The 27,095-nt window shown below is 37.0% G+C and overlaps 8 protein-coding genes and 3 long non-coding RNA genes across 20 annotated transcripts; 6 read left to right on the forward strand and 5 right to left on the reverse strand.

Moving 5' to 3' along the window:
- The first annotated feature begins 763 nt into the window (after window positions 1-763).
- On the forward strand, window positions 764-5,342 carry AT2G45300 (RNA 3'-terminal phosphate cyclase/enolpyruvate transferase, alpha/beta). 4 transcript variants are annotated; one of them, NM_001337122.1, is made up of 10 exons: window positions 764-1,309; window positions 1,397-1,641; window positions 1,727-1,880; window positions 2,115-2,329; window positions 2,411-2,528; window positions 2,668-2,878; window positions 2,954-3,015; window positions 3,103-4,048; window positions 4,326-4,477; window positions 4,838-5,342. In NM_001337122.1, the coding sequence occupies exons 1-8, from the start codon at window positions 971-973 to the stop codon at window positions 3,319-3,321; spliced, it is 1,563 nt and encodes a 520-aa protein (NP_001318428.1). In that variant the 5' UTR covers window positions 764-970; the 3' UTR covers window positions 3,322-4,048; window positions 4,326-4,477; window positions 4,838-5,342. The 4 variants fall into 4 exon arrangements, with proteins under 4 accessions (NP_001318428.1, NP_001324851.1, NP_001324852.1 ...); NM_001337124.1 differs by lacking the exon at window positions 4,838-5,342 and having other exon boundaries at window positions 3,103-3,294; window positions 3,551-4,048; window positions 4,326-4,510; NM_001337123.1 differs by having other exon boundaries at window positions 4,326-5,284.
- A 191-nt stretch (window positions 5,343-5,533) lies between these two features.
- GAE4 (UDP-D-glucuronate 4-epimerase 4) lies at window positions 5,534-7,495 on the forward strand. The gene has a single exon (NM_130094.2). The coding sequence runs from the start codon at window positions 6,105-6,107 to the stop codon at window positions 7,416-7,418; it is 1,314 nt and encodes a 437-aa protein (NP_182056.1). The 5' UTR covers window positions 5,534-6,104; the 3' UTR covers window positions 7,419-7,495.
- AT2G45315 lies at window positions 5,542-7,525 on the reverse strand. 3 transcript variants are annotated; one of them, NR_140779.1, is made up of 2 exons: window positions 6,127-7,263; window positions 5,561-5,871 (listed from the first exon to the last, which is right to left on the reverse strand). It is a non-coding gene; the product is annotated as an other RNA (long non-coding RNA). The 3 variants fall into 3 exon arrangements; NR_140780.1 differs by having other exon boundaries at window positions 5,578-5,833; window positions 6,127-7,280; NR_140778.1 differs by having other exon boundaries at window positions 5,542-7,525.
- Window positions 7,526-7,568: 43 nt separating this feature from the next.
- Window positions 7,569-9,650, reverse strand: AT2G45320 (polyphosphatidylinositol phosphatase). The gene is made up of 6 exons (NM_180101.2): window positions 9,332-9,650; window positions 8,852-9,060; window positions 8,606-8,749; window positions 8,196-8,404; window positions 7,833-8,091; window positions 7,569-7,763 (listed from the first exon to the last, which is right to left on the reverse strand). The coding sequence occupies exons 1-6, from the start codon at window positions 9,558-9,560 to the stop codon at window positions 7,635-7,637; spliced, it is 1,179 nt and encodes a 392-aa protein (NP_850432.1). The 5' UTR covers window positions 9,561-9,650; the 3' UTR covers window positions 7,569-7,634.
- emb1067 (RNA 2'-phosphotransferase, Tpt1 / KptA family) lies at window positions 9,351-11,514 on the forward strand. Of its 2 annotated transcripts, none has more exons than NM_130096.5 (8): window positions 9,351-9,956; window positions 10,057-10,164; window positions 10,246-10,393; window positions 10,490-10,579; window positions 10,711-10,765; window positions 10,845-10,967; window positions 11,058-11,114; window positions 11,203-11,514. In NM_130096.5, the coding sequence occupies exons 1-8, from the start codon at window positions 9,793-9,795 to the stop codon at window positions 11,325-11,327; spliced, it is 870 nt and encodes a 289-aa protein (NP_182058.2). In that variant the 5' UTR covers window positions 9,351-9,792; the 3' UTR covers window positions 11,328-11,514. The 2 variants fall into 2 exon arrangements, with proteins under 2 accessions (NP_182058.2, NP_001031541.1); NM_001036464.1 differs by having other exon boundaries at window positions 9,765-9,956; window positions 10,066-10,164; window positions 11,203-11,488.
- A 3,602-nt stretch (window positions 11,515-15,116) lies between these two features.
- Window positions 15,117-18,178, forward strand: AT2G45340 (Leucine-rich repeat protein kinase family protein). Its single transcript, NM_130097.5, has 4 exons — window positions 15,117-15,621; window positions 15,983-16,243; window positions 16,451-17,347; window positions 17,432-18,178. The coding sequence occupies exons 1-4, from the start codon at window positions 15,192-15,194 to the stop codon at window positions 17,917-17,919; spliced, it is 2,076 nt and encodes a 691-aa protein (NP_182059.1). The 5' UTR covers window positions 15,117-15,191; the 3' UTR covers window positions 17,920-18,178.
- Window positions 18,179-18,268: 90 nt separating this feature from the next.
- Window positions 18,269-20,144, reverse strand: CRR4 (Pentatricopeptide repeat (PPR) superfamily protein; the record flags this gene model as incomplete). Its single annotated transcript, NM_130098.3, has 1 exon — window positions 18,269-20,144. Exon 1 carries the CDS (start codon window positions 20,108-20,110, stop codon window positions 18,269-18,271), a length of 1,842 nt encoding a protein of 613 aa, NP_182060.2. The 5' UTR covers window positions 20,111-20,144.
- Window positions 20,145-22,044: 1,900 nt separating this feature from the next.
- AT2G45360 (ankyrin repeat/KH domain protein (DUF1442)) lies at window positions 22,045-22,967 on the forward strand. The gene is made up of 2 exons (NM_130099.2): window positions 22,045-22,131; window positions 22,226-22,967. Exons 1-2 carry the CDS (start codon window positions 22,072-22,074, stop codon window positions 22,811-22,813), a joined length of 648 nt encoding a protein of 215 aa, NP_182061.1. The 5' UTR covers window positions 22,045-22,071; the 3' UTR covers window positions 22,814-22,967.
- On the reverse strand, window positions 22,200-22,627 carry AT2G09605. The gene has a single exon (NR_140566.1): window positions 22,355-22,591. It is a non-coding gene; the product is annotated as an other RNA (long non-coding RNA).
- AT2G45380 (myeloid leukemia factor) lies at window positions 22,881-26,546 on the reverse strand (the record flags this gene model as incomplete). Of its 4 annotated transcripts, NM_180102.2 has the most annotated exons (12): window positions 22,881-23,174; window positions 23,267-23,332; window positions 23,431-23,506; window positions 23,619-23,699; window positions 23,774-23,940; window positions 24,017-24,350; window positions 24,551-24,598; window positions 24,990-25,124; window positions 25,228-25,330; window positions 25,419-25,556; window positions 26,251-26,317; window positions 26,411-26,546. In NM_180102.2, 12 exons carry the CDS (start codon window positions 26,544-26,546, stop codon window positions 23,041-23,043), a joined length of 1,485 nt encoding a protein of 494 aa, NP_850433.2. The 4 variants fall into 4 exon arrangements, with proteins under 4 accessions (NP_850433.2, NP_001031542.1, NP_001325131.1 ...); NM_001337126.1 differs by lacking the exons at window positions 24,551-24,598; window positions 26,251-26,317; window positions 26,411-26,546 and having other exon boundaries at window positions 23,041-23,174; window positions 25,419-25,548; NM_001337125.1 differs by lacking the exons at window positions 26,251-26,317; window positions 26,411-26,546 and having other exon boundaries at window positions 23,041-23,174; window positions 24,017-25,124; window positions 25,419-25,538.
- On the forward strand, window positions 26,191-26,554 carry AT2G09610. The gene is made up of 2 exons (NR_140567.1): window positions 26,191-26,292; window positions 26,407-26,554. It is a non-coding gene; the product is annotated as an other RNA (long non-coding RNA).
- The last annotated feature ends 541 nt before the right edge of the window (window positions 26,555-27,095 follow it).

Genomic DNA, 27,095 nt, shown 5'->3' on the forward strand with positions numbered 1-27,095 from the left:
CTTGCGATTATGATGTTCTCCCGCGTGAAAGAGCATTGACCTCTCTTTTATTCAAAACATCACATAACAGAGAGTCTGTGAGGTTTGGGACATCGCATTCTCAAATCTCAATATAAGTGGTTTTGGTCGAATGCTAGAAAAGGGTGACTTGTATGTTGTGTCGCCGCTAGTGTTCGTACATACAGTTTATGATCTAACGTATCTATAACATATTATTAATAGATATTATTTTGTTTTAATTTTGCACATTGTTTATAAATTAAGTGCAAAAATTTTTAGCTCCAAGAGATCGCCTTTGCTAATCAATAAAATTGAACGCATTTAATAAAATTGTAAGAGCAAACTCGCACTGATACGTAGAATAAATTTGTTGCTTTTGCCTTCACGACACCATTACCTATAGTTAATACTCCAAAAGAAATAGCAGATTCAACATACAACGTGCAAGACCAAAAAACAAATGACTCGTAATCTCCAGAGAATCATAATTCATAACATGGGAGATTGTCCACAAAAAACATAAATTCCCTTTCATGTCTTTTTGTTAGAAAACCCATTTCTTAAGGCCCAACAAAAAACATAATCCCCTTTCATGTCTTTTTGTTAGAAACCCCATTTATCTTTCTTGAGGCCCAATTTGAAAACCCACATTTTCTTTCACCTAACCCACCAAAGCCTTTGCACATGTTGACGTGAACACCAAACTAACACGTGTCATACTGCCAGTGGTTATGATAAATGCTCATACCATACCAGAGTCATAGAGTTTTTGGTTGGTGAAAGATTTGACGGATGCCTTCTTCTCATTTCTCACCAACTCCCTCCAAACCCAACAAAAGTGTTTATATTAGCAAAGCCGCCAAAGTGTAAACGAAAGTTTATAAATTTCATTTCTGTGATCTTACGTAATTGGAGGAAGATCAAAATTTTCAATCCCCATTCTTCGATTGCTTCAATTGAAGTTTCTCCGATGGCGCAAGTTAGCAGAATCTGCAATGGTGTGCAGAACCCATCTCTTATCTCCAATCTCTCGAAATCCAGTCAACGCAAATCTCCCTTATCGGTTTCTCTGAAGACGCAGCAGCATCCACGAGCTTATCCGATTTCGTCGTCGTGGGGATTGAAGAAGAGTGGGATGACGTTAATTGGCTCTGAGCTTCGTCCTCTTAAGGTCATGTCTTCTGTTTCCACGGCGGAGAAAGCGTCGGAGATTGTACTTCAACCCATTAGAGAAATCTCCGGTCTTATTAAGCTTCCTGGCTCCAAGTCTCTATCAAATCGGATCCTGCTTCTCGCTGCTCTGTCTGAGGTATATATCACTTCGTTTCGTCCTTCTCTGTAATCTGAACTTAGATTATAAAGATTGATACTTTACCATTTTGCTGTGGTTTTATAGGGAACAACTGTAGTGGACAACTTGTTGAATAGCGATGACATCAATTACATGCTTGATGCGTTGAAGAGATTGGGACTTAATGTGGAAACTGACAGTGAAAATAATCGTGCTGTAGTTGAAGGATGTGGCGGGATATTCCCAGCTTCCATAGATTCAAAGAGTGATATCGAACTTTACCTCGGTAATGCAGGAACAGCAATGCGTCCACTTACCGCTGCGGTCACTGCTGCAGGTGGAAACGCAAGGTAGATTGAAGGAGTTGATGCTTCTTGGTATTTGATGTTTAAGGAATGGAGCTTTTGTTGATGCTTTATGATCCATTTATTCCAGTTATGTGCTTGATGGGGTGCCTCGTATGAGAGAAAGACCTATAGGGGATTTGGTTGTTGGTCTTAAGCAGCTTGGTGCTGATGTTGAATGTACTCTTGGAACTAACTGCCCTCCTGTTCGTGTCAACGCTAATGGTGGCCTTCCCGGTGGAAAGGTTAGATCTTGCAAATGGCATGTGAATATGTAATCTCGTTCCTTACTCTATGAACACTTGCAGAAATGTGTGTTCATCATAGCCTTAGCTTGACAAGATTTCAGTTTTTAATCTACTCTCAACGGATGGATCCTAAAATAGAATCGGATTTGGTGATTGGTTTTCGTTCTCGATTACCGTTTTCGTTGTATGATTTCTTGATTAACAATTAGGAGACATGTTATGCATTTGCAGGTGAAGCTTTCTGGATCAATTAGTAGTCAGTACTTGACTGCTCTGCTCATGTCTGCTCCCTTAGCTCTTGGAGACGTCGAGATTGAGATTGTCGATAAATTAATTTCTGTTCCATATGTTGAAATGACATTGAAGTTGATGGAACGTTTCGGGGTTAGTGTCGAGCATAGTGATAGCTGGGATCGTTTCTTTGTCAAGGGCGGGCAAAAATACAAGTAGGAGTTATTCTTTTCTTCCTTTTCTGAAATCACATCCCTTAGCTTGACAATATAATGACTAAAAGGTGAATGATTCAGGTCTCCGGGTAATGCGTATGTAGAAGGTGATGCTTCTAGTGCTAGTTATTTCTTGGCTGGTGCTGCCATTACCGGTGAAACTGTCACAGTCGAAGGTTGTGGAACTACCAGCTTGCAGGTAATATTTGTACACTGAATCATCGACGAGGCTGTTAAGTTTATAGTGAAATTCGTCTAGGTCAAAGTTTCATCTTTTGACAAGTTGTATATAACATATTCGCAAGAATCTAAGCTCAATTTTTGTGATGAATCTCTAGGGAGATGTAAAATTCGCCGAGGTCCTTGAGAAAATGGGATGTAAAGTGTCCTGGACAGAGAACAGTGTGACTGTGACAGGACCACCTAGAGATGCTTTTGGAATGAGACACTTGCGGGCTATTGATGTCAACATGAACAAAATGCCTGATGTAGCCATGACCCTTGCCGTCGTTGCTCTCTTTGCTGACGGTCCAACCACCATTAGAGATGGTAAGTAAAAAGCTCTCTCTTATAATTAAGGTTTCTCAATATTCATGATCACTTAATTCTGTTTGGTTAATATAGTGGCTAGCTGGAGAGTAAAGGAGACAGAAAGGATGATTGCCATTTGCACAGAGCTTAGAAAAGTAAGAGATTCTTATCTCTCTCTTTCTGTCTCTTGACAGTGCTCATTCTAAGTAATTAGCTCATAAATTTTGTGTGTTTGTGTTCAGCTGGGAGCTACAGTGGAAGAAGGTTCAGATTATTGTGTGATAACTCCGCCCAAAAAGGTGAAAACGGCAGAGATTGATACATATGATGATCATAGAATGGCAATGGCATTCTCTCTTGCAGCTTGTGCTGATGTTCCAATCACCATCAACGATCCTGGTTGCACCAGGAAAACCTTCCCCGACTACTTCCAAGTACTTGAAAGAATCACAAAGCACTAAACAATAAACTCTGTTTTTTCTTCTGATCCAAGCTTATCTGTTTCCATTTTTCTTGTCTCTGTAATATTATTAGAAACCGAGAGTGTTTGTTTGCGTGTAACTGAACTGAGCGAGTTTTGAGATGCAATCATTTGAGTTCGATTGAGAGAAATGAATGTGTAGAGATTTCCTTTTATCTTGATGGAAAGAAATTGAGTTTTCCTTCTTCTCTTTTTTTTCCAATTCCTAGGTCGTCGACTCGAATATATAAAGACAGCAGCCACGATCGTCTCTTTTGATCACTTATTAGAGACAATAATGTTGGAAAGACATGGTTCCTCTAGTTTGGTATTGAAAAGACATCGTTCTTGTTTGGAATTGCTGCCACACGATGTAGTAGAGCTCATCCTCGAGAGACACAGTTGATCGGTCACGAGAACAATATTATAGATGAAGCTCAAAGGAGGAGAATAGTGTTGTTGGGGTCGTCATCGTAATTAGCAAACTAACTGTGAGTTCCCGTCAAAGACCATTTATGGCCCACGTAAAACGACGCCGTTTAAATCTGAGTCAAAGCCCATTTGTGGCCCACGTCCTAACACAGTCGTTTCTCTCCGACTAGTAAACTAAAATCCCGGAAATTCTCATCCGCATGAGCTCCGGTGAAAAATGGAGACCAAGAGAAAGTAAGCAGGAGCCTCTCGTCTCTGCAATCTGAGACATCGAAAGACCGAAAATCCTTCAACAGGTAACATTTCAATTTCGCCTTCGCCTAGAAAGAAGCTCGTGTTTGTTTTTGGGTTTTAGCTAAGAATTTTAGGGAAAAGCTTGAAACAAATTTGGCTCTCTTATCAATTGCATTTGTTTTGGAGTTATGATTCTGTGTGGAATCGAATCAAAATTATCAATCTGAAAGTGACAATAATCCCTTGTTTGTCTTTTGTGTTTTTTATTTGAGTTCGGTTTACATGGTTTCGAACTTTTCAATTGATTTTTGGGTTTCGGTTTGCATTGGAATTAATAAGGTTTTGAGAAGAGAAAAGAAAAAAAGGCACGCACGCGAGGCGTTTTTAGAGAGGGGCGAGTGTGGTTCAAAATAGGCGTTTTGGTGGGTTAGAACCCACAGAAATTGGATTCACGCGCCAAACGCAAGATGGGCGAGAGTGGGTATGAAATGGTAAGATCGGTGAGAATGGGGTATGACATGGAGGGCTCTGATTGGCTAATAAACTCAAAATAGTAGACATATAGCTCCTCCCTTCCTCCTCTCATAATAATAGTAGTTATTATTACTTAGTCTTATATGCGAAGAAACAATGAATGAAAAAACCTTACTTGGGTCGGAATTCTCAAAAAAATTTTTTGTCTTAGTTTATATTATTAGACAGGCGAGAATGAAATTAAGATTTTCATCAATATGAAAGTTGGTGTTTTTAGAGTAGTTTAAAGTAATCTGAATTGAGATTCAAAATGATATTTTGTTCAATGTAACTGTGTATTAATATATCTCACAACTCTTGTCTCCTTCATATGGCAGATTGATAGATTTGGGCATTTCAAAATTTGGCATGCTTGGTCAGTACACACAACTTGGGACTTAGAGTCATTAGATGATGTTATAGGTGAGGCATTTGATAAAACAGTGAAATTGTGAATTAATGGGTCACTATTGTTTTGGAATGGAATTTAATGACTCTAAGGCATTTGATCACTCATGATCAAGAAGATGGGCTTAATGGGTCACTATTGTTTTGTCTTGGAATTTAAACTGCAATGGGAAAGAGACAAGAGAGTAGATCTTGGAGAAAGTGGGACAATGGCACGGGGACATGTTATGCCAATTCATAAAGAAGAAAAAGAGGACATGTTCTTGTCTTATGTAATCAAATCTTCACATGGGGTCCTTGTGTGCCATTATTAGCCTTTTATTCACTTGTGCCTTTTTGCAATATATAAAGCTAAAAACTTCTTGTGTGATTCCAACAACTTTTTTGTTTATACATTTTTAAAAAGTGGGTTTTTACTAAACCATGATTTTAACCCTACACACCTTAAGACCATGACTTGTACTACTAAAAATGCCAATATTTAGAGAATTGTTATGGTCGATGTCTTGGAAATGTATTTTAGATCATTACTCGTTTTGTTTTAGATCAAAGCACTAAAATCAAAGGTTAAGAGCCCAAAATATCTCTGTTACACCATTCAAGGAAAACGTATAAACATAGGATTTAGGGACATCAACAAGACAACAACCTCTATTCAAATTTAGAGTCCATTTTTGTATTTAGCAACTATCCGCAAAACAAATCTATTAACAAAAGTTTAAAACTTTGGTTCAAATTCAAAACTTTTGGGACGAGTGGCTTCCCGAAAATCTTGGAGTATTAGTATCTCACCAATCAAATTTCAAGACTCGACAACAAATCTTTAGAAGAGTCAACAAATTTTTACAGTAATTTTTTTGACTCTCTTCTTCTTCTTCTTCTTCTTCTTCTTCTTCTTCTTCTTCTTCTTCTTCTTCATATTTTCCCTATGATTTGGATCTCTAAAATCTTCAATCCCCATGTTCTAATTTAAAAAATCACAACACTCTCTTTATCATATACCCTATTATAAACCAAACTTTGATCCTCGAATATATTTTATTAAAAAGATAATATTCGTGTTTCTCATGTTGGAGTCATAATAAAGAAACCTTTGTGTTTTAATTTAATCCCCTCCAAGAAACCTGAAGATTCTAAGAAGCTGCCATTAAAACTAATAAAGGAAGAGAGTCCAAAGAAGAAGAAGAAGAAGAGAAAATGTCACGTCTTGACGACATACCTTCAAGCCCAGGCAAATTCAAGATGGAGAAATCTTCCTACTTGCATCGTCTCAGATTCCAATCTTCTCTCACAAAGTTTGCATTTTTCTCCTTCTTCCTCCTCTGTCTCATCTCTCTACTCTTCCTCCGATCTCCACCGTCCATTAACCCTTCTTCACCGTCCGATCCATCTCGCCGTTCACTCCGAACCAACACCTACGGAGGACCAGCTTGGGAAAAACGTCTCAGATCCTCAGCTCGAATCCGAACCTCAACAAACAACGGAATCACAGTTTTAGTAACCGGAGCAGCTGGTTTCGTCGGAACACACGTCTCCGCCGCATTAAAACGCCGCGGAGACGGCGTAATCGGCCTCGACAACTTCAACGATTACTACGATCCATCTCTGAAACGAGCAAGACGAGCTTTACTCGAGAGAAGTGGGATCTTCATCGTAGAAGGAGACATAAACGACGTCGAATTACTCCGTAAGCTATTCAAGATCGTCTCCTTCACACACGTTATGCATTTAGCAGCTCAAGCTGGTGTACGGTACGCAATGGAAAACCCTAGCTCGTACGTTCATAGCAACATCGCCGGATTCGTCAATCTCCTCGAGATCTGCAAATCTGTGAATCCACAACCTGCTATAGTCTGGGCTTCGTCTAGCTCCGTCTACGGACTCAACACCAAAGTTCCGTTCTCGGAGAAAGATAAAACAGATCAACCGGCGAGTTTATACGCCGCCACTAAAAAAGCCGGCGAAGAGATCGCACATACCTACAACCACATCTATGGATTATCTCTAACCGGATTAAGATTTTTCACCGTGTATGGACCTTGGGGAAGACCAGACATGGCGTATTTCTTCTTCACTAAAGATATTCTAAAAGGCAAATCGATTTCGATATTCGAATCGGCGAATCACGGAACGGTGGCTAGGGATTTCACTTACATAGACGATATAGTGAAGGGATGTTTAGCGGCGCTAGATACGGCGGAGAAGAGTACAGGGAGTGGAGGGAAGAAGAGAGGTCCGGCGCAATTGAGAGTGTTTAACCTCGGAAACACGTCGCCGGTGCCGGTTTCAGATCTGGTGAGGATATTGGAGAGACAATTGAAAGTGAAGGCGAAGAAGAATTTGATTAAGATGCCACGAAACGGTGACGTTCCGTTTACTCATGCTAATATTAGTTTAGCTCAACGTGAGCTTGGTTATAAACCGACTACGGATTTGCAAACCGGTTTGAAGAAGTTTGTCAGATGGTATTTGAGTTATTACTCCGGCGACAAAAAAGCCGCCGCTAGATGATCTTTTTTTCTGGTTGATGATGATCTTTTGATTTCTTGTTTTTTAATTGATTTGAGTAATTTTTGGGAATTTGTTGTAACAGATTTGAACACATAACCCATTTCGGTAATTTTATTTAATTCATTTATTTTACTTCTAAATGTTGTCTGTTCTAGTTGATTTGATCAAATAAAAGAGATTAACGAAAGAAAAAAACAGAGTTGTCATCGTCAACAATCAGAAATCGTATTTAGTTCTTCCACTACCTAGAACAAGACACAACATATCTGGAATGTTTGAAGTAGATTTGTAGAAGTTCCATGCCTCGAGCATTAAACGTTTTCTTGATCCTTTGAAGTGAACAATCTGCAAAAAAACGAGTAATGAGACTCTGATGATGCTTTGAGGGTTTATGGTTTTAGGGATTTAGAGTACCTTGACATCTAATGGCATGCCATGAAACTGACCAGCACCTTCAGGAGGTGTCCAGTTGTATAGAGCACATGGTAGAAATAACACTGAAGCTCCAGCTATTTCTTCTGTGAAAGCTTGTGGCTTTGTGAATCTCTTTGCGTCAAAGGAAGCATGAGATTTAACAACCGATACCAGAGCCAACTGATCACCAAGCATGCGCGAAGCTTTCATGTATTTGGTTTTGTAAGCTTTTAGGACTTCTTCAAGAAAAACTTTGGCCCTGCATTGGGATCACATGTAAGACAAAGTCATCAATATGCTGAGACAAGTATGTCTTTTAACTATAATAGATTTGCTTCAAGTTTACGAAGGATAAATGCAAACCTTAGGATCCCTTCACGTGTGCCTCTCACTGCTATAAATCCTGAATTCAACGGCTGATCTTTATTGTTCCTGAATGTGAGTGCTAGATGGAAGCTTGAATGCTTGTCAAATATAGTCCCGACGTCGTCAACCACAGCTATATCAGAATCAGTGAAGATATAGTGGTTTATCCCACCCTCATTCTTCTCGAGCTTCATCTCAAGAAAGGTCTGCAGAGACAAATTTTAACAAGAATCATGACCCAATGAGCATTCATATTCTCTCAACAATTCAGCTACTTCACTAAACACTTTCTAAGAAATGAATAAAAGAAAATTAGATGGGCTCTTAAAGAAATGGGTGCCAAAGAGATAGATAGGTAAAAGCAACAAATATATTCTACCTAGGTATCAGTGCGAGTTTGCTCTTACAATGTAAGACCTGATTCTTTGAAGCATCAGGTTACCCCGTGAATAATCACCCTGAACAGGCTGTAATATCACATTGCTTTGTTGGATGGAGAGATCAGAAGCTGGATCAGTCAATATGACAACATTGCTCTTGGGCATAGTCACCTAAAAACAGATTTTTCAGTAGTAATCAGTCTATGAGATAGCAAACGCAGCAGCTAAGAAACACCAAAATTGTTAAATACAGAGGAAAACTCAGCAAGTTACCTGAATGAAGTTGGCGAATGCATTTAGAACAGCCATTGACCTCTCTGGCTTGCTGTAGGTAACATTCCCAACAACAGAAACCGGATTGGAGGATTTCACATTTCCGAGCGACGTATTATAAACAGTAAACACCGTCACAAAAGAAACGCCATTTCCAGCACCAGACACATGAGAAGTTGAACCATGAGTCTTGTTCAGAGCCTTCGTGCCTAAACAAATATGAAATTGTAAAACACCTGTCAATACCATTCTAATGGTGCGTCAAGTTGCATGAAAACAATGCTACAATGTTTGTGAAGCAGAACAATGGCTAAGTGTATGATGTATCTCATTCAAATGGTTATTAAAACAAAAGTTCCTGAGATTCACAGAGACGAGACATTGTGTTCAAATTGCTGGACAAAATTGCTCAGATCTGTGCCTATACAAAAGTGCTTAATTGTAGCAAACCTAAAAATAGAAGAATACGCAAAATCTAACCTCGGCAATGAAATCGATCAGACAAGCCTTGTCCAGCTACAGGACCGAGCACAAGGTGATCCAATTTCTTATTAGGAATGGTTCGCGCGTCGTTCCTCGTAGCCGAATCCGAAGAAAAATCAACAAGTGAAGAGAGATGAGGAAGAAGAAAGAGCACAGGAATAAGTAAAAGAATTCGACGCCATCCGCTACAAGATCTCATGCTCCGATAATCTCTCCGGGAACCCATTAATATCGTATTTTCAACCTTCAACGCAATCGCCGATCAAACGAATCCGCGGAGGAGGACTGACTACTGACCGCCTGAAAAAAACTAAACCGGGAAGAACCCAAACTACGTGACGTTTATTTGAACTGTCATCGAATATCATGCCGTCTCGTCATTCACTTATCTGAGTGGGCTTTATAATAGAAAGGCCCAGTACATAATGTATATCGATTCCTAAGTTGGCGAATACATAATGTTGCTGCGTCTCTGTCGTCATCGACTTCCTCTTCCTCTGACTTTGAGCAGCTCTGTCTTCTTCTCGAAATCGTCTCCTGTTTCTTCTGCTTTCATGGATGCTTCAAATCCCAATTCTTCTAGAAAATCTAATGTCTCTTCCTTCGCTCAGTCCAGTCGAAGGTGAATTCTAATTTTTCAAATTATTCGAAAAGTCAAAATCCCTTTTGATTTTCCCTCGTTTTTTCATGTAAGGTTTGGTGTTTGATTTTGATGGATTTAGCGGTGGTAGAGGAGGAGGATATGAGAGAGATAACGATCGACGGAGACCTCAGGGTCGTGGCGACGGTGGAGGCGGAAAGGATAGAATCGATGCACTTGGACGACTCTTGTAAGTGTAATCGATCAATACTGGATTCTAGATGTTAGAGAATTAGCTTGAATTTTGAATCTATAATGGATTGATAATCAGGACGAGAATATTGCGACATATGGCTACTGAGCTGAGATTGAACATGAGAGGTGATGGTTTTGTTAAAGTTGAAGATTTACTTAACCTGAATTTGAAAACTTCTGCAAATATTCAGTTAAAGTCACACACGATTGATGAAATTAGAGAGGTTAGTTTCATTTTTTTCACTTGTTTTTGTCAACGAGCATTTTCGATTGGAGACGTTTTTGAGATGAGTTTGTGTATGGTTTTCGTTAACTTGCAGGCTGTGAGAAGGGACAATAAGCAACGGTTTAGTCTCATCGATGAGAATGGAGAGCTCTTGATTCGCGCTAACCAAGGCCATTCGATCACGGTAATAGAACTTGAACAATGAATCCTTAGCATTTGGCTGTTTTCTTCTTCGTTGAGACACAGTAGCACTATGATTGGATTTTTGTTCTCCTAGTTTTGATCAATAGCTTTAGCTTATGTCTTTGTGCGCAGACGGTTGAGTCAGAGAAGTTACTTAAACCAATACTGTCACCAGAAGAAGCTCCAGGTACTACTAGGACACATACTTGTAAAATTATGTTATTGTTATGTGTTACTCGAGTTCATTTGAATTTCTGTAATGGCAGTGTGTGTACATGGAACTTATAGGAAGAATTTGGAATCCATCTTAGCATCGGGCTTAAAGCGTATGAATAGAATGCATGTTCACTTCTCTTGTGGATTACCAACAGATGGTGAAGTGATTAGTGGTAATATTTGATTAATCCTATTGTTGTTGGTCAGACATTATTTCATATGCATATTTATCTGATTTTCCATATCGACATAATTTGGCTAAGGCATGAGAAGAAATGTAAATGTTATCATCTTCCTCGACATCAAGAAAGCTCTTGAAGGTATGAGAACTTAATAACTTGTCTGAAAAAATAGTGATATGCCCTTGAAAGATTCAATATTAAAATTCCACTTTATTGGTGCACCCAGATGGGATTGCGTTCTACATATCAGACAACAAAGTGATTTTGACTGAAGGCATTGATGGTGTATTGCCTGTCGATTACTTCCAGAAGATCGAGTCTTGGCCTGATCGGCAATCCATACCTTTCTGATTCATATAATTCAACATCATGCGAAGATTGACAGGATCCTATGACAATGATTGTGAGGATTCTTCTGAACCTTGATTATGTAATGTTGTCTCAGTGTTTTCAATTGCACATATGACAATTTATGAAAACTTTCAAGATTATGTTGTTTCCTTTGCCCAAAGACATGAGAAGTGCAGAAATAAATCAACTGTTAATAAAAAGCGTTTTATGGTTCTTAAATAATTTAAGGCCCTAAAGCCCAAGGCCCCAAACCCCTCCATGTTAAAAAAAAAAAAAAAGCGTTCAAGGCCCAACTATACGAAAGGAATATTAAGAGCAATGAAAGATCTTTTCCTTTGCAGGTTTCGTCTGAAAAGTTGTAATTATGCATATGCTTAAAGTTGGATTTAGTCTTTTAAGCTGCAGTTATCAGTACCTTTAAATCTTTAATGTATTATTATTCTTTGATTGTATCATAATGACCGAATTTCAAGGAAAAGAATGGTACAAACATGGTATCCAAAAAAAAAAATATATAGAGAAACGCAAGAATATAAGAGTGAGAACCGTGAAAACAAAAGAGAAAACTTGTAAAGATATGTATTGTCGATGAGATTATTGTTAATTAATTTAAAGTGCACATTTGTCTTGGTCACGTGATATGTTTGCAACATTTACTTTTAGGCATAGAATGAATATAATAGCACTAGTTAATTAGTGTATGCTTTTAAAACTTTATACTTCAATCTTTGTCTTCGACTTGCTTGGTTTCTTGTGGTCTCCAACAAAACTCGGTTTCTGTGATGCAGACATTTCATATCATTTTTTTCTTATACTGTTTCCTAGTCAATTCAATATAAATAAATAAAGCACATGAAAAGACCTTGTAATTTTTTCTCTAAGAAATGTGATACATTTGATGTATAATATTTTATACTAAATCGTATTGATTGAGGTGGAACATTATGGTCTATCATTAGAAACCAATGAATCGAGTGACGAACTATACGGAAATGGCATACAGTTGTCAACTATATGAAGAGTTGAAATTATTTACACAATAATCAAATACTTATCTTATTTTCATATGATGCTTGACACAAGCATATAAGTTTTTCACAAAAGAATTTGATTAACAATTATTGTTCTTCACAAATTTTTGTATATTTGTAATCATGAGCTTATATACTGTCTTCTGTTTTCTATCATGGACACTACTTCGTTTTGTCTTCCCGTGTTAGGTGAGACAGAAGAATTTATTTTTTTATATATTTGAATTCTCTGAATTTGAAATATGATCTTTTCAGCTGGTGGAATTTTTTGAAGTGGCGAGCTTATCATTTTCTGAATATGACAAAAAAAAGTCTTATTTACTGTAGTTATAAATAGTTTAACTAATTAACACAAATGCGAATCGAAAATTTGATATATGTGACGACGAAACAACTAAACTAGTACAGTATAATCATATAATTAAAGATTTGATGCATTTGAAAATGTACGCGTTTGATAGCATATCATAATTAATTTGCACGCCTATATGACATATAGCGTTTGGACCAATTTTAGATGTAATAAATCAAAGAACACATCGAACACACATAAGTTCGATTTTCAACGTCTAAATTTACGAGAAGCAAAACAAAATTATGTATAATAATAAAAAGACTAATATTACCACTCACAATTAGACACGATATATAGCAAAACAAGATACATAGTTTTGCTCAAAAACAAAACATGGATGATAATCAGTAAAATGCGGTGCCTACCAAGTACCAACATACAATTATAATGATTATTGATAAATTTTTGAAGTTTTTGTAACAATATACGAAACATCGTACTCATGCATTCAAACAAAAATGGGACAGGCTGGGTTAGATAACGTGTGAGGGATGGATTTCTCTAGAGACGAAGCCAAATATAAGGCGTGACTTTAAATGATATCACACTACTGTTTCATCTTATAACAAATCAAAAGAGATGAACTAGTGATGTAATTCTATAAAATTTACCACTTAGATGTACTGTGTATCGGCTAATTAATTGGTCATAAACTATTACTTTCAAATGAGTTCTACGTACTATTACTATAGTTTAAAAGTAAAGTAAAATCATATTCAATCAACTTAGGAACTCAAATTAATATTGTCTAATTAACACAATGTCATCATCATATAGAGATTTGACTGCACTAATTAAGTTATCATGGACACTTTCTTTCTGAAAATTCTCATTTTCTCACTCAAATAATAATTTCATTCTATAAATAGATAATGAAATACACACACATCTATCATCCACCAAAAATATCATCCACCACTACCCACGAAGTAAGAAAATTACAGAGAAAACGGAATATCTTTTAAGTAGACCTTAGCCTTTTGCTTTATTCTCTTGCTTTATGTCTTTCTTGTTTCTGTAAATTCACATGTTACACTTAGAGGAGAGCGAGGTGTTGGTCCATTTTACCTTTTGCTATGATCAGATATAGAAGATAGCAAAAACATTAACTCAAGACAAGTTCACATGTTTGTAAAATTTTACGTAAATTTGTTTATTAATTGTGTTAGAAAAATGTTCACATGTTGCTACTATTGACTTGCCTCCATCATCTTCTTTGTCCCATTTGATGTACTCTTAGCCCCATGCCTCTTGGATGCCTTTTTTACCTTTTAATTTGTTCTTATATAATATAAAATATTAGCTACCCTTTTTTTTGTTATTCATGGAACAATTATTTGCATCAAATATAGTAATTTAATGGAATAATATCAAGAAGATCCCATTTATCTTTGTACCTTATTCTCCATGTGAACATATAAAGCTTGTTATCAGGTTATTTGTACATGTAATATCTAAGGGTGTTTACTGATGATGATCGGATAAACTCGAGGTTTGATTTAGTCAAATATAGTTCTTTTCTAACTAAAATCCCAACCTCACAATTTTGATGTTTTTCAGTAAATATGGTCATTAATAAGTTATGAATTCGCTAATTAATAGAAATTTATAAGAAAACATATATCCAACATTTATGGATATATGAAAAGTTAAAAACAAATGATATAAAAAGTACAATTTTATAGCTGGTGCACTGAAAAAGAAACAACTTTTCTTACCATTAAATCCAGGGAGAATGGTATCATTTTCAATTTTGAAAAAAAGCTAAGATTCGCCTAACTATTATTGTTTTCCTCTGAAAAGACTTTAAAAGTAATCTTTACCGTATAAAGTACAGAAAATGAAATGAACTCGTGGACTTCAATGTTTTCAATTTTCATGAGTCTTTTGTTTTCCTTCAATTTCCAAATAAACTTATATATATATACTAATCAATCAAAAACAATCCACTCAAAATGTGAAACTATACATGTAGAATACTTGATGTAACATGAACAAACAATCAAAATATTGTAGTTAAAAAAATTTACTGTTGATTTTGATCAGTAATATGTGTAATTAAAAAGTGATAAAAAGTCAAGTGGTTTAAAATTATCATAAGAGTAACATATGGACTATGGTTCAAATACTTTCATTGCAATAACAATTATGTATAGTTAGCTACTATATGAATGTCTTAATACATTGCAATAACTTACATTGGAGATTAGTCTATATACATTTATATATTAAAAAATTAGAGTTGTGATCTATATAGTTCTCTATGTTATCATTTTACATTTTCATAGTTGAACTAACTTTTTATTATTATTATGTTCACGATATCTATACTTTTGTGGTTTAAGCTTTTCTTAGTATTAACAATCAAGAACTACTATTTTATAAATACAATGGACAAGATTTTTTCTTCAAAACCACAAGAGAGAGTCATTTTCATTTTCTTCCTCATCTCTCTCTCTCTCTTCTCTCCAACCAAACATGGTCTCTCCACTCACACTCTTTCTCATCCTCTTCTTCTTCTTCCTTTCTTCTGCACTGTCTTCCTCCTCCTCAGAGCTCGACATTCTCCTCGATATCAAATCCTCTCTCGACCCTGAAAAACGTTTCCTCACTTCATGGACTCCCGACGCCGACCCTTGCTCCTCTGGCTCCTTCGACGGTGTCGCGTGCGACGGAAACCGCCGTGTTGCTAACATCTCTCTTCAAGGAATGGGTCTCACTGGAACTATCCCTCCTTCAATCGGTCTTCTCACAAGCTTAACCGGTTTATACCTTCACTTCAACTCCTTGACCGGTCATATTCCTAAAGATATCTCAAATCTGCCTCTCCTCACCGATTTATACCTCAATGTCAACAATCTCTCCGGTGAAATCCCTCCTCTAATCGGGAACTTAGACAATCTTCAAGGTCGGTCTATTTATGCATGTGTTCTTTGTTAACCTCACTCACTATAATTCATTTATTGCAGCTAAAACACCTTAAGCGGGTCAAATTTGGTTTATTAAAACTTAGCTAAAAAGAGTTTAGGTCTTGAATGGTGTAGATTTTAGTTTTTTTTTTTAATCATCCATTCAAGTTTTTAGATTTTTGAGTCTCCTAGAAACTAGGGATACTCTCTATTGTCTCCTTCATCTTTCACTCTTTTTTATGCAAAACTCAAAAACAATTTTATTTGGGGTTTTGAAACTAAAATGTAAAACTCAACAAAAATAAGGGCAAATATAATTGCATCTATATATTCATAACACTTTTTTTTTTTTTTTTGCAGTTATACAGTTATGTTACAACAAGTTAAGTGGAAGTATACCGACACAGTTTGGTTCTCTTAAGAAGATAACTGTCTTGGCTTTACAGTATAACCAACTCTCCGGCGCCATTCCGGCGAGTTTAGGCGATATTGATACGTTAACGAGGCTTGATTTGAGCTTCAACAACCTCTTTGGTCCTGTTCCGGTGAAACTCGCCGGTGCTCCTTTGCTTGAAGTTCTCGACATTCGTAATAACTCCTTCTCCGGCTTCGTTCCCTCTGGTAATAATTTATTTTCCCTCAAGATTCATAAATTCTTCAGATTCTAAACCGGTTCAGTGTTGACCAATCCGATTAAACAGAACCGGGAACCAATCCAAAACCGGATCGTGGAGAACTTAAACCATATCAATTCTAAACCGGTTTTTACAACCACATTAAAGATGTTTTGCTGACTTGTTTGTTTCTTGATTTTTATGAATTATGAAGCTTTGAAGAGGCTAAACAATGGATTCCAGTATTCAAACAATCACGGTTTATGCGGAGATGGTTTCACTGATTTGAAAGCTTGCACCGGCTTAAACGGTCCGAACCCTAACCGACCAGACCCAACAAACCCAACGAATTTCACAACAGTTGACGTGAAACCAGAATCAGCAGATTTACAACGAAGCAATTGCAGTAACAACAATGGCGGGTGTTCATCAAAATCCTTAAAGTCTTCACCTTTAGGAATCGTCATGGGTCTAATAGGATCAATCCTCGCAGTTGCAATCTTTGGCGGTTCAACATTCACATGGTACAGACGAAGGAAACAGAAGATTGGAAGCAGTCTTGATGCAATGGACGGTAGGATTAGTACTGAGTACAACTTCAAAGAAGTTTCTAGAAGAAAAAGCTCTTCTCCATTGATCAGCTTAGAGTACGCAAGTGGTTGGGATCCGTTAGGACGAGGACAGAGCAGTAACAACAACAGTGCATTGTCTCAAGAAGTCTTTGAGAGCTTTATGTTCAATCTTGAGGAGATTGAGAGAGCTACTCAGAGCTTCTCTGAGATTAACTTGTTGGGGAAGAGTAATGTCTCTTCAGTTTATAAAGGTATCCTTAGAGATGGTTCTGTTGCAGCTATCAAATGTATAGCTAAATCGAGCTGTAAATCCGATGAATCCGAGTTTCTCAAAGGGTTGAAGATGCTGACACTGTTGAAGCATGAGAATTTAGCGAGGTTGAGAGGATTCTGCTGCTCGAAAGGACGTGGAGAATGTTTCCTTATCTATGAGTTTGTTCCCAATGGTAATCTTTTGCAGTATCTTGATGTGAAGGATGAGACTGGAGAGGTTCTTGAATGGGCAACTCGAGTTTCCATCATAAACGGAATCGCCAGAGGTTGGATTCTGCTATTCATTCTTTCGTAAACTAAACTCGGTTTTTTGTATGTGAAATCTGATTTCTTTTTTTTCTTCCTTTCAGGGATTGTGTACTTGCATGGAGAAAATGGGAACAAACCTGCAATAGTTCACCAGAATCTATCTGCAGAGAAGATTCTCATTGATCACTGGTATAATCCTTCTCTTGCAGATTCCGGTCTTCACAAGCTTTTCACAGATGATATCGTTTTCTCGAAGCTCAAAGCAAGTGCGGCAATGGGATACTTAGCTCCTGAGTACATAACTACAGGGAGGTTCACTGATAAGAGCGATGTTTATGCATTTGGTATGATTCTGTTGCAGATACTGAGTGGTAAAAGCAAAATCAGCCATTTGATGATCTTACAAGCTGTAGAGTCAGGAAGACTGAATGAAGACTTCATGGATCCAAATCTTCGAAAGAACTTCCCGGAAGTAGAAGCGGCTCAGCTCGCTAGACTTGGTCTTCTCTGCACTCATGAATCCTCAAACCAAAGACCATCCATGGAAGATGTTATCCAAGAACTGAATAATCTCGCCGCGGATTATTAGTTTCCCGTTTAACATGATTCTTGCTTTTGATAGTCCAAGAATATAAAGCATACCAAGGTTTCAGACTATCACCATTCCCCTGATGTTAACTCTGTTTTAGGTTCAGTATAGGGGATCCGAAAAACTCGGTTCATGATGTAACAATCTTATCTCCTTGTAACTGTAGCTGATGTACTTAGGCTGTAAAAACAATCACTTTTCAGACGTTTTAAGTGATCTTGTGGGAAGTTTTTTTCCAGACATATCTTAGCTGCACAAAACCAACCATGTGACATTGTCTTCATGTATGCCAAGGAATTGCAGAATAGGTTTAAGCCCTTGAAAATATATTGCTGCACATTCGTTTTATCTACAATGTACTGGAAACTTCAATGCTATCTACAAAGAACTCATGGACTCTTCCATCGAGCTCAATCCAACTACAACCAGGAATTTTCTCTATCTTTCTTTCCTTCATCATCGTTCTAACTCTACGAACATCCTTCCACATTCCAAAACTAGCATACATGTTAGAGAGTAGCACATATGAGCTCGGGTTATATCCAGCCTGCAAAATAAGGTGTTTTGCGACAAGCTCTCCCGTTTCAAACTCCTTGTGGTGACTACAAGCGGTGAGAAACGTTCTCCATATGACATCATTTGGCTCAACAGGCATTTCCTCTATTAAGTTTTTGGCTAGCTCTATACTTCCGGATCTCGATAGTATGTCTACCATACAACCATAGTGTTGCAATCTTGGTTCTATCTTGTGTTTTCTCCTCATGAGCTCAAAGCAGAGAAGGCCTTCCTTTACTAACCCAGAGTGGCTGCAAGCATTTAAAACGCCAACAAAGGTGATATCGTCTGGTTTTAAAGAGAGTCTCTCAATCTGCAAGAGCATATCGAATGCAGATTCCCCTAGACCATGAATAGCGAGCCCACCAATCATAGCATTCCAGTGATCAATGCTTTTGTTTTCGATTCCCTCGAAAACCAACATGGCGTGTTGTATGCTTCCGCATTTCGAATACATATCAATGAGAGCAACACCGAGTTTTCCACCTAGATAGAATTGTTTCTCCACGATGTACAAATGCATATCTATGGCTTTGGATAATCGGCCAAGCTGAGCAATTGCAGGCAGAACTATTACCAAAGTCGTATCATCGGGTAACAAGTGACTCTCCTTTTCCATGTCACTAAATATTTCAAGAGCTTCCATGTGATACTTGTTTTGAACATAACCAGCCATCATAGAATTATATGCCACAACATCTCTATGAGGCATTTGGTCAAACAGAGTCTTAGCGTGATGAACAAAACCTAACTTTGCATACCCATCAATCATGGTAGCCCAAGTAACTACATCTCTTCTCGGCATCACATCGAATAAACCCTTAGCATCTTCGATTCTTCCGTGTTTTACATATCCATCTATCATTGAGTTCCACGAAATCAAGTCCTTCTCAGGCATATCAGCAAACAGTTTAGACGCTATGTCAACTCCATCTGATGTCTGAGCATAACCACTTATCATAGAGTTCCAAGATATCAAATTCTTCATCTCCATAGGCATCAAATCGAACAATTCACGCGCGGATACAATCAATCCACATTTGACATACCCATCAATCATGGAATTATAAGAAACAGAGTCTCTCTTCGGCATTCTATCAAACATCTGGCGTGATAAACCTAAACAACCACATTTCAGATACAAGCCAATCAAACAATTCTGTAGAAACAAATCCGACCAAAGTCCAGTTTTTTTCAAAAACCCATGAATCTGCATTCCTCCTTTTACAAAACCTAACCTCGAACACGCTTTAAGAACAAGTGACAGTGAGAATTTGTCCACGGAAACCCCATTCTCGAGCATCAAACAGAGCAAGAGCAGAGCTTGTCTCGGATCCTTTCCATGAGAGTGAGACTTGATCACGGCGTTCCATAAAAATGGATCCTCCACCTCTCCAAATGAAAACGAACATACGTGATACTCGTGGAAGACACAACGCGCGAAATCGGCGAGATACGGACGTCGAGAAGAGGCAAAAGCCAGAACAATCCTCGTAGTGAGATTTGAGTTTTTGATGATTCCCGTCTTAATCAATCGCCCGTGGATTTGGTTCACGTCATCTGAAGTTTTGCAGCTTCCAAGGACATGAATGGTGGATGAAATCGAACACTCCATGGTTGACTTGAAGACAAGCATCAGTTATTACGTTCTTCTGTTGGAGATGAACCGGATTGGGTTTATTATCATCGTTTTAACGGCTATGTGGAAGTCGCTGAGCGGATGAGTTAAACGCCGTCGTTTTTGTATCTGCCTATAAAAGGGCTCTTAAATTAAGGCCCAATAATAAATATTATAAGCCCAATCTCAATATCTGTCCAAAGATTTTCCAAACAGCAGTGAAACTGAAACATTTACCCAAAACAAAATGGAATTAACTATTAAGTCAGACTAACGTTCGAATTTAGGCTTATACAGTTATACTTCAACACAAACTAGTAGATCTTAAATTTTAAGTTGATTACATTATGACCAACATGATCTATAGGAAATAATATATGTATAGAAAAGAGAAAAACTGATAGTGATAAATAGGATATTGATAAGCAAGTAGTTGATAAGCATTGACTTCCTCCATAAGTCATAGTCAGGATGGAGTGGTACGACATATCGTACATTTTTCTCATTTATCAAATTGGTTATAGTTATATATTTTATATAATTTTAATGTATAGTTGCCATTTAAATATCGTGCGTCTTTAATATAAAACGAAAGCGCTAATTTGTCGTTTACTCAATCGTTAATCTAATTAAATCATGTCAACGTTAGCTTAAGAGTACTTTGGTAGGTATTTGGTTCTTCTACTATTTCAGCGGCCATGGTACAGGCATGTCTCGGCCTACCAATGGGTGTTATTTCCTTACACATTTTTGGGCTACACTCATGCACAAATACATCTCTATTGTATGCAGTTCGAGTAAATTTATCTGTTTAGTTATTTTTTCGTGTAATCTGATCAATAAACAGGTTATAAGATGAGAAATCAAATATATTTGTTAATAAAAATTTTATACGAATATTTTACATAAATAATCGGCTAAGTTACTTTTACTATTTTAAAAGTCTATGTGTGTGTCTGATTGGCGAATATAAACGAGTTATTAAAAATAAAGGTAGGAATGTTGTACTTTTGGTTCATTTAAAAAAAAAAAAATCATTTTCGCTCTATCTTGAATTTTGATTTTAAACTACGAAATGTATATAAAGATACATTTTTAGTTTTTTTAATAAAGATATAAAGATATATTTTCATTGATTAAACTACTAATATATACATCCAACATTCTTATATTATATATACTTATATATGTAATTTATAGATATTTTGTCGCATATCTGTTAGCTTTATATGTTACGTGCAGAATAAACAAAACTAGGCGGCGTTAAATTATGTTTGTATAGGCTTGGTGTTTCTTATATAACCTTTGATTATAGATTCGTTGGTTGGCACTATGAAAGCGAGTGTCAAAGAAAAAAGATAGTATATGAATCGCGTCATTAAGTTGAAATAACAAAGGCTTTAATCAAAAGATTGAAAATTTAGAAAAGAAAAGGAAAAAATCAAAGATTGAAGCTGACCATCTCATGTAATTATTCAAGTTGTCTCACTAAGTCCACAATGTCAGCAATCAAAAATTATCCTTTGATCTACTACAGGTATTTTTCACACGCTAGCTACCCTTCTGACGAAACTGAAATAAGTAACAAAATAAAAACATTCAACTGCTATCTATTATAACAAAACCAAATGATTCAAATATGTAATTCATGTCTAGATAAATTTTACTGTGTATATTTATGGATATTGGTTTGCATAGGTTGTGAAAAGAGCGTGGGCTAACGCAAATCGACGACATAAATTCTCGAATTTTTATTAGGATGGAATTATAAATTAGATTTTATTGATTGTAACAAAGTGTTTTTTATAAAAAAGAAGATGGTGAGGCTAAATAAGGAGTAATAAATGGAAGCAATGAGACCAATTGACACGTTGTTATTAGTGTAAGCAAATGTCAACGCTTCGTTTGTCCATTTATAAAACCTAACTACTTCTTCTTCTTCTTCTTCCCAAATCATCAAACTCCATTTCACTTTCACTATGAAGCTTGTCTGGTCGCCGGAAACTGCTTCTGACGCCTACATCGACACCGTTAAATCGGTATGCCTTTTAACTAGATTACATATGTGTGTAAATACATGCTTTTTTTATATAATCTTTATTTGATTTTGCATGTAAATATATGTGTGTATAGTGTAAGAGCGACAAAGAGTCAGGAGTGGCAGAATTTTTATCAGCTACAGCGGCTGGATGGAACGCGAGGCTGATCGTTGAGACATGGTCACGCGGCGATCCAATCACGACTAGCGTCGGACTCGCGGTTGCTGCAACTCACACGGGTGGAAGACACGTGTGTATAGTACCTGACGAGCAATCTAAACTTGAGTACGTGTTGGCCATGAGAGGATTTGTTACGACGGAGGTTGTGGTGGTCGGAGAATCTGTTGAGAACACGATGGAGGAGTTTCCCGGTGTGGATTTCTTGGTGGTGGACTCGAAGCGGCGAGAGTTCGTCAGAACGCTGAGGTTTGCGAAGCTGAGCAACAAGGGTGCCGTTTTGGTGTGTAAAAACGCCATGCATAGAGCAATCTCTGGTTTTAAATGGCACGATGTGTTGAAAAGAGGAACACGTGTGGTGAGATCCGTGTTTTTACCGGTTGGTAGTGGGTTGGATATTGTACACGTGGGAGCTACTGGTCGTGGGGACTCGAGGAATCTTCGTAGCCGTTGGATTAGACACGTGGATCATCTGTCGGGAGAGGAGCATTTGTTCAGACGCTAAATTTGGATTTCCTCTTTTACCCTTTTTCCACCACTTCATTGTAGAGATGTATAAATACGTTAACAAAGCTTGAATAATTTTACTTTTCCCATAATCAAAAGTCTAATACTGTATGTATGTTGTGTTTTTACACGAATGTAAAATATTGCCAATTACTACAACTTCAAAACAACTACAAAATTATTTGATTTACACGCACATAGATTGATATATGGTTTTCTGATGATTCATTCAATGTTGATTCGAACAACCTTCTTAGCTCCAGTTGCAGATCGGCTCGAACCAGTCTGACTTTGGTCTGTTTGGCGACGAATTTGGTCAAGAGATGGAAGTACCCACCCTCCAAAACTATTATCAGAGCCTGTAACATTGTACAGTAACAAAAACAATACAGTATAATGGACTGAAACTCTTGAGATCAAAGATTAGTTTTGAGATGAAGAGTTTACTAACCAGTGAATTCATGCTTGCCAAGAGATGAATTGCCTTTCCATGCTTCTTCAAAGCCACTTAATTCATCTAAAACAAAAAAATTAAAGAAACGATCTTTTAGAATCCTGCCAGTTTTCTTTCAAAGAACTTTAAGTTATGATAAGGCTGTGTAGATTCTGCAGGACCTTCATCGAGGTTGTGAAGAGTCTGTGTCGACTCTACACCACCACTTGAGTTGAGCTTCCTAGTAACTGAATGACCCTGAATACACCAAACCAACAGTCTCAGACTCGAGAGCCAAGACTCATCTAAAACTGAACCTTGGTGGAACCAAGAAGTGATGGAGCAAAACATCAACAGTGTAATCAATCACCTTATCATTGATTCCTCTTGAGATCCTATGAGTGGCTTCACCGGTAGTCTTATCAGCTTCTTTGCTTTCCTCAACCACCATCTAGAAACAGAATCTGATCAGTATGTGTAAAACTTCTACTAATAGAAAGGATCGGAAAATAGAAACAAACTTACTCCATCACCGTCTTTTCTTCTGGTTCTAGTAGATGTATAGTACGCACCATGTATGCCACCATATGTAACCTTAGAGATGTGATGTCTGAATGTGTTAGCTCGAGACTGTGTACCCTCTCTTCGGTTAAAATCACTCCTTTGATTCACATTCTGAATCTTCCTCTCAGCTACAACAACAACCAAGCAAGTCTCACACATACACATAACCGTAAACAAAGTTATCTAATCACTAGTGGTAGTTACCATCAGAATCATCTTCAGGGTGCTCAACAGATGGTTTATTCACTGAACTAGCATGTTCTTGATCATCAATACCAATATCTTTCCTTTCTTCAACTTCTTCATCAGACGGTAATTCTTCAATTGTTAAACCTCTTCCACCATTGTTCTTATGTGCATTACTAAAGGAAGCACCTGAACTAAAGGTGTTGGATGGTTCGAGCAAATCCTCAAATGGTCGAGAGAAGAAAGGATCATCAAAAGGATCTCTTCCTCCAAACAAGCTACCTCTAAATCCTCCAAATCTACCACCAAATGGATCACCCATTTTCCTAATTCCTCTTTTTACCTCTGCAATCTTTTTGCATAAACTATAGTATCATGATCTCAGAAACTCTTCTCTATACTCATCAAGCAAAAATCTCTATGAAGAACCTAAATTGAATACAAACTTCACCAAATCTCTATCTCTAATAGATGATTTTCAAATAGAGTATATAACCTATCGTTCTATAAGATAATCGAAGAGTTCGAACAAGAGCTAAGAAAAGAGAGTACCTTTGAGAGAATCCGAGAAGAACCCAGAAATTCCAGAGGCAGAGTACTCTTAATTCAAAAGACAAAATAACATCACTCTGATTTTATATAACCTCAATTATAACAAAAAAGGACGTCTGAGATTGATACACGTGTCATGTTACCATAACCTAGAAGCTTCTTCATCATTCTTCATCCTTGCGAATTTTCTTTATTTTACCACAAAAATTCCAATGGCAAGCATTGAAACCAGGGTTTTAACAAAAAGGAATAGACTTTTCAGAAAAATCAGTGACTTAACCTGAGGAAGGATTCTATTCAACGTGAGACTGGTTCTACATTTATAACTACAATCACTTTTCATATGGAGATTACAAAATTGAACTCTGCATTTTAAGATCTTCAAAAGCTCAGAAGAAGAAACCAATGATTAAGAGGATGAAAAGACTTAAGTGTGTACCTTAGCAATAACAAGATCTTCAAAAGTCATTTTAGCAATAACAAGATCTTCAAAAGTCATTTTATCATCTTTCCTGTGTTGAGTAACCATATCAAAGATCCTTTCTCCTAAAGAACCACTCAGACCAAAATACTCCTGTGAAAATCGAAATCCGACACATCGTGTAAGGCTTAATTCAAAATTATCAACCACAAAAACCAGATGAGAACAGAACACAATTTTTTTTTTTGGTCAAAACCTGGAAAACAGGGTACGAGACGTATTGGTCATTGCTGTGAGACTTGGAAGCGAGGGAAACAAAGAGAGATTTGAGATCATCGAGCTTCTTCTGAGTAAAAGCTCTGCAACAAAACACAAACACACAATTGATAAGATCGATTTTCAATTTAGAAATTAGAGAGTGAAAGTGAGATTGGTTCCGATGAAGACCTGGAAGCAGAAGTGAAGCGATGATCAACAGAAGACGAATTCGAATTTCCCTTTTTCGCCGGGGTTTTTTCTCTCCTCAGTTCCCCGGCAGGTTTCGTCGTCTCTGTTCTTCTATTATTTTCTATTGATCTTCCACTTCTTCAAAATTACAACTTCAACCCCTTAAAATCTAAATATTCTTAATGTACCCCATTACTTTTAGTTGTGAGTTGAAATCACACAAAGTTGAGAAAATAAGAAAGATAATAAAGGGAGGCAAACACGAAGAGCTAGCTCTTCATGCTTTTAGATTTCAACCGGTGAGTCTAATATGTATAAACCTTAATTATTGCAAATAGTCTTTGTTCTTATCGAATATGCAGTTCTGTTTTAGTTTTTTTTTTATGTGTTCATCTCTGTTTTGATTTTGTTGCCGAGAAATTTTACTAAAACTAGTAAAACTAAGCTTTTTCTAATGTTTTTCATGTTTAATTGAAGCAGTAGATTGTTATTCAAGATTCTTCTTGGCTTTGATTCTGAGATTTTTGCAATTTGAAAGTTTAATCAAAGGTTACTGTGATTTTTTTTGGATATTTTTCTATGATTTGTGATTTTGAGTTGTGGTGTTTTCTCTTTTTCCCGTTGTTGAGATGTTGATAAAATTTCTGTCCAGAATTGTTGCTTTACACTATTTGCTGATTCGGTTTGGTTTGCATTGGTTTTGAAATTAAAACTGATTTCGGTTCGGTTTCATTTAGTTTTGTGGAAAAAAACTAAAAGAGTCACGCGATGGAGAATTTGGAGAGATGTGCGTCGATAAAAAAAGTCATGAATTGGAAAGGGGTTTACCCACAGAATCGCTCTCACTCGCTCAACGCGCTCTTTCTGCGAGTGGGTACGAAATAGAGCCTTCTGATTGGCTTAGAAACTCTAAAAAAACTCAAATAGTATACATGTTGCTAGCTATGTTATTATTTGATAAAGTTTTGTACTTGCATCTTTTTTTCAGTCACCGGAAGTTGGAAGTTCGTTTGTGATAGGATCTAAACAAGTATCAAAGTCTACAAATTCTGGATTAAGCAAGTTAAAGACTTGTGATTCCCCTGTATCTTCAACAACCTCGTCTTCCAAAACTTTATCCAAAGACATCTGTGGATAACCATAGCAAGCCGCAGTTACATTATACAGGAAAGGTACCACTTAAGGCTTTGCATTCCAAAGAAAATGTCACAGTCACTTTGTTTGATATGTTTGTTCTGTGGATTGTTAACATTCCATAAAGTCGATATGGATCTTGCATAGGCTTGCTTACTCTTTTGATCCAGTTAATTATGCTGCTGATAGAAGTAAGCAAGCGTTCTTTTTCAATACGTTAAAATTGTCATGTCATGACGGACAAGCTTACTGGGCCTAGTTAAGGATTTTGGACTTGAAGACCAAAAAGTAAGAGAGTAGCAGCTAGTTGTTTTGATTTGAATACTATTTGAATCTTATGTTCAGAAAACAGAACCATGCTATATTATTTTCCAATGTATGATATTCGTTCGAGGTGGAAATTTATTTAGTTTTTATCATAAGGGCCTGATGTAGCACATGATTAATTGTTTTGCATAAACCCACTTTTCTAAACATTTCACTTCAAATCTTGTTTTGATTCGCGAATTTTAAAATACTGAAAGTACATGTAAAATATATGTG

The sequence above is a fragment of the Arabidopsis thaliana genome, chromosome 2, assembly GCF_000001735.4.
Source record: "Arabidopsis thaliana chromosome 2, partial sequence".
Taxonomy (NCBI): Eukaryota; Viridiplantae; Streptophyta; class Magnoliopsida; order Brassicales; family Brassicaceae; genus Arabidopsis; species Arabidopsis thaliana.

Coding starts and splice junctions, on each gene's coding strand:
- AT2G45300 (NM_001337122.1), top strand. CDS start 971: ATGGCGCAAGTTAGCAGAATCTGCAATGGTGTGCAGAACCCATCTCTT. Junction 2,529..2,667: donor GTGGAACTACCAGCTTGCAG/GTAATATTTGTA, acceptor ATGAATCTCTAG/GGAGATGTAAAATTCGCCGA. Junction 2,879..2,953: donor TCCAACCACCATTAGAGATG/GTAAGTAAAAAG, acceptor TGGTTAATATAG/TGGCTAGCTGGAGAGTAAAG.
- GAE4 (NM_130094.2), top strand. CDS start 6,105: ATGTCACGTCTTGACGACATACCTTCAAGCCCAGGCAAATTCAAGATG.
- AT2G45320 (NM_180101.2), bottom strand. CDS start 9,560: ATGGGTTCCCGGAGAGATTATCGGAGCATGAGATCTTGTAGCGGATGG. Junction 8,405..8,605: donor AAAGAATCAGGTCTTACATT/GTAAGAGCAAAC, acceptor TTGTCTCTGCAG/ACCTTTCTTGAGATGAAGCT. Junction 8,092..8,195: donor ACACGTGAAGGGATCCTAAG/GTTTGCATTTAT, acceptor ATCCCAATGCAG/GGCCAAAGTTTTTCTTGAAG.
- emb1067 (NM_130096.5), top strand. CDS start 9,793: ATGTTGCTGCGTCTCTGTCGTCATCGACTTCCTCTTCCTCTGACTTTG. Junction 10,165..10,245: donor GATGCACTTGGACGACTCTT/GTAAGTGTAATC, acceptor ATTGATAATCAG/GACGAGAATATTGCGACATA. Junction 10,968..11,057: donor AGATGGTGAAGTGATTAGTG/GTAATATTTGAT, acceptor AATTTGGCTAAG/GCATGAGAAGAAATGTAAAT.
- AT2G45340 (NM_130097.5), top strand. CDS start 15,192: ATGGTCTCTCCACTCACACTCTTTCTCATCCTCTTCTTCTTCTTCCTT. Junction 16,244..16,450: donor CTCCGGCTTCGTTCCCTCTG/GTAATAATTTAT, acceptor TGAATTATGAAG/CTTTGAAGAGGCTAAACAAT. Junction 17,348..17,431: donor CATAAACGGAATCGCCAGAG/GTTGGATTCTGC, acceptor TCTTCCTTTCAG/GGATTGTGTACTTGCATGGA.
- AT2G45360 (NM_130099.2), top strand. CDS start 22,072: ATGAAGCTTGTCTGGTCGCCGGAAACTGCTTCTGACGCCTACATCGAC. Junction 22,132..22,225: donor ACATCGACACCGTTAAATCG/GTATGCCTTTTA, acceptor ATGTGTGTATAG/TGTAAGAGCGACAAAGAGTC.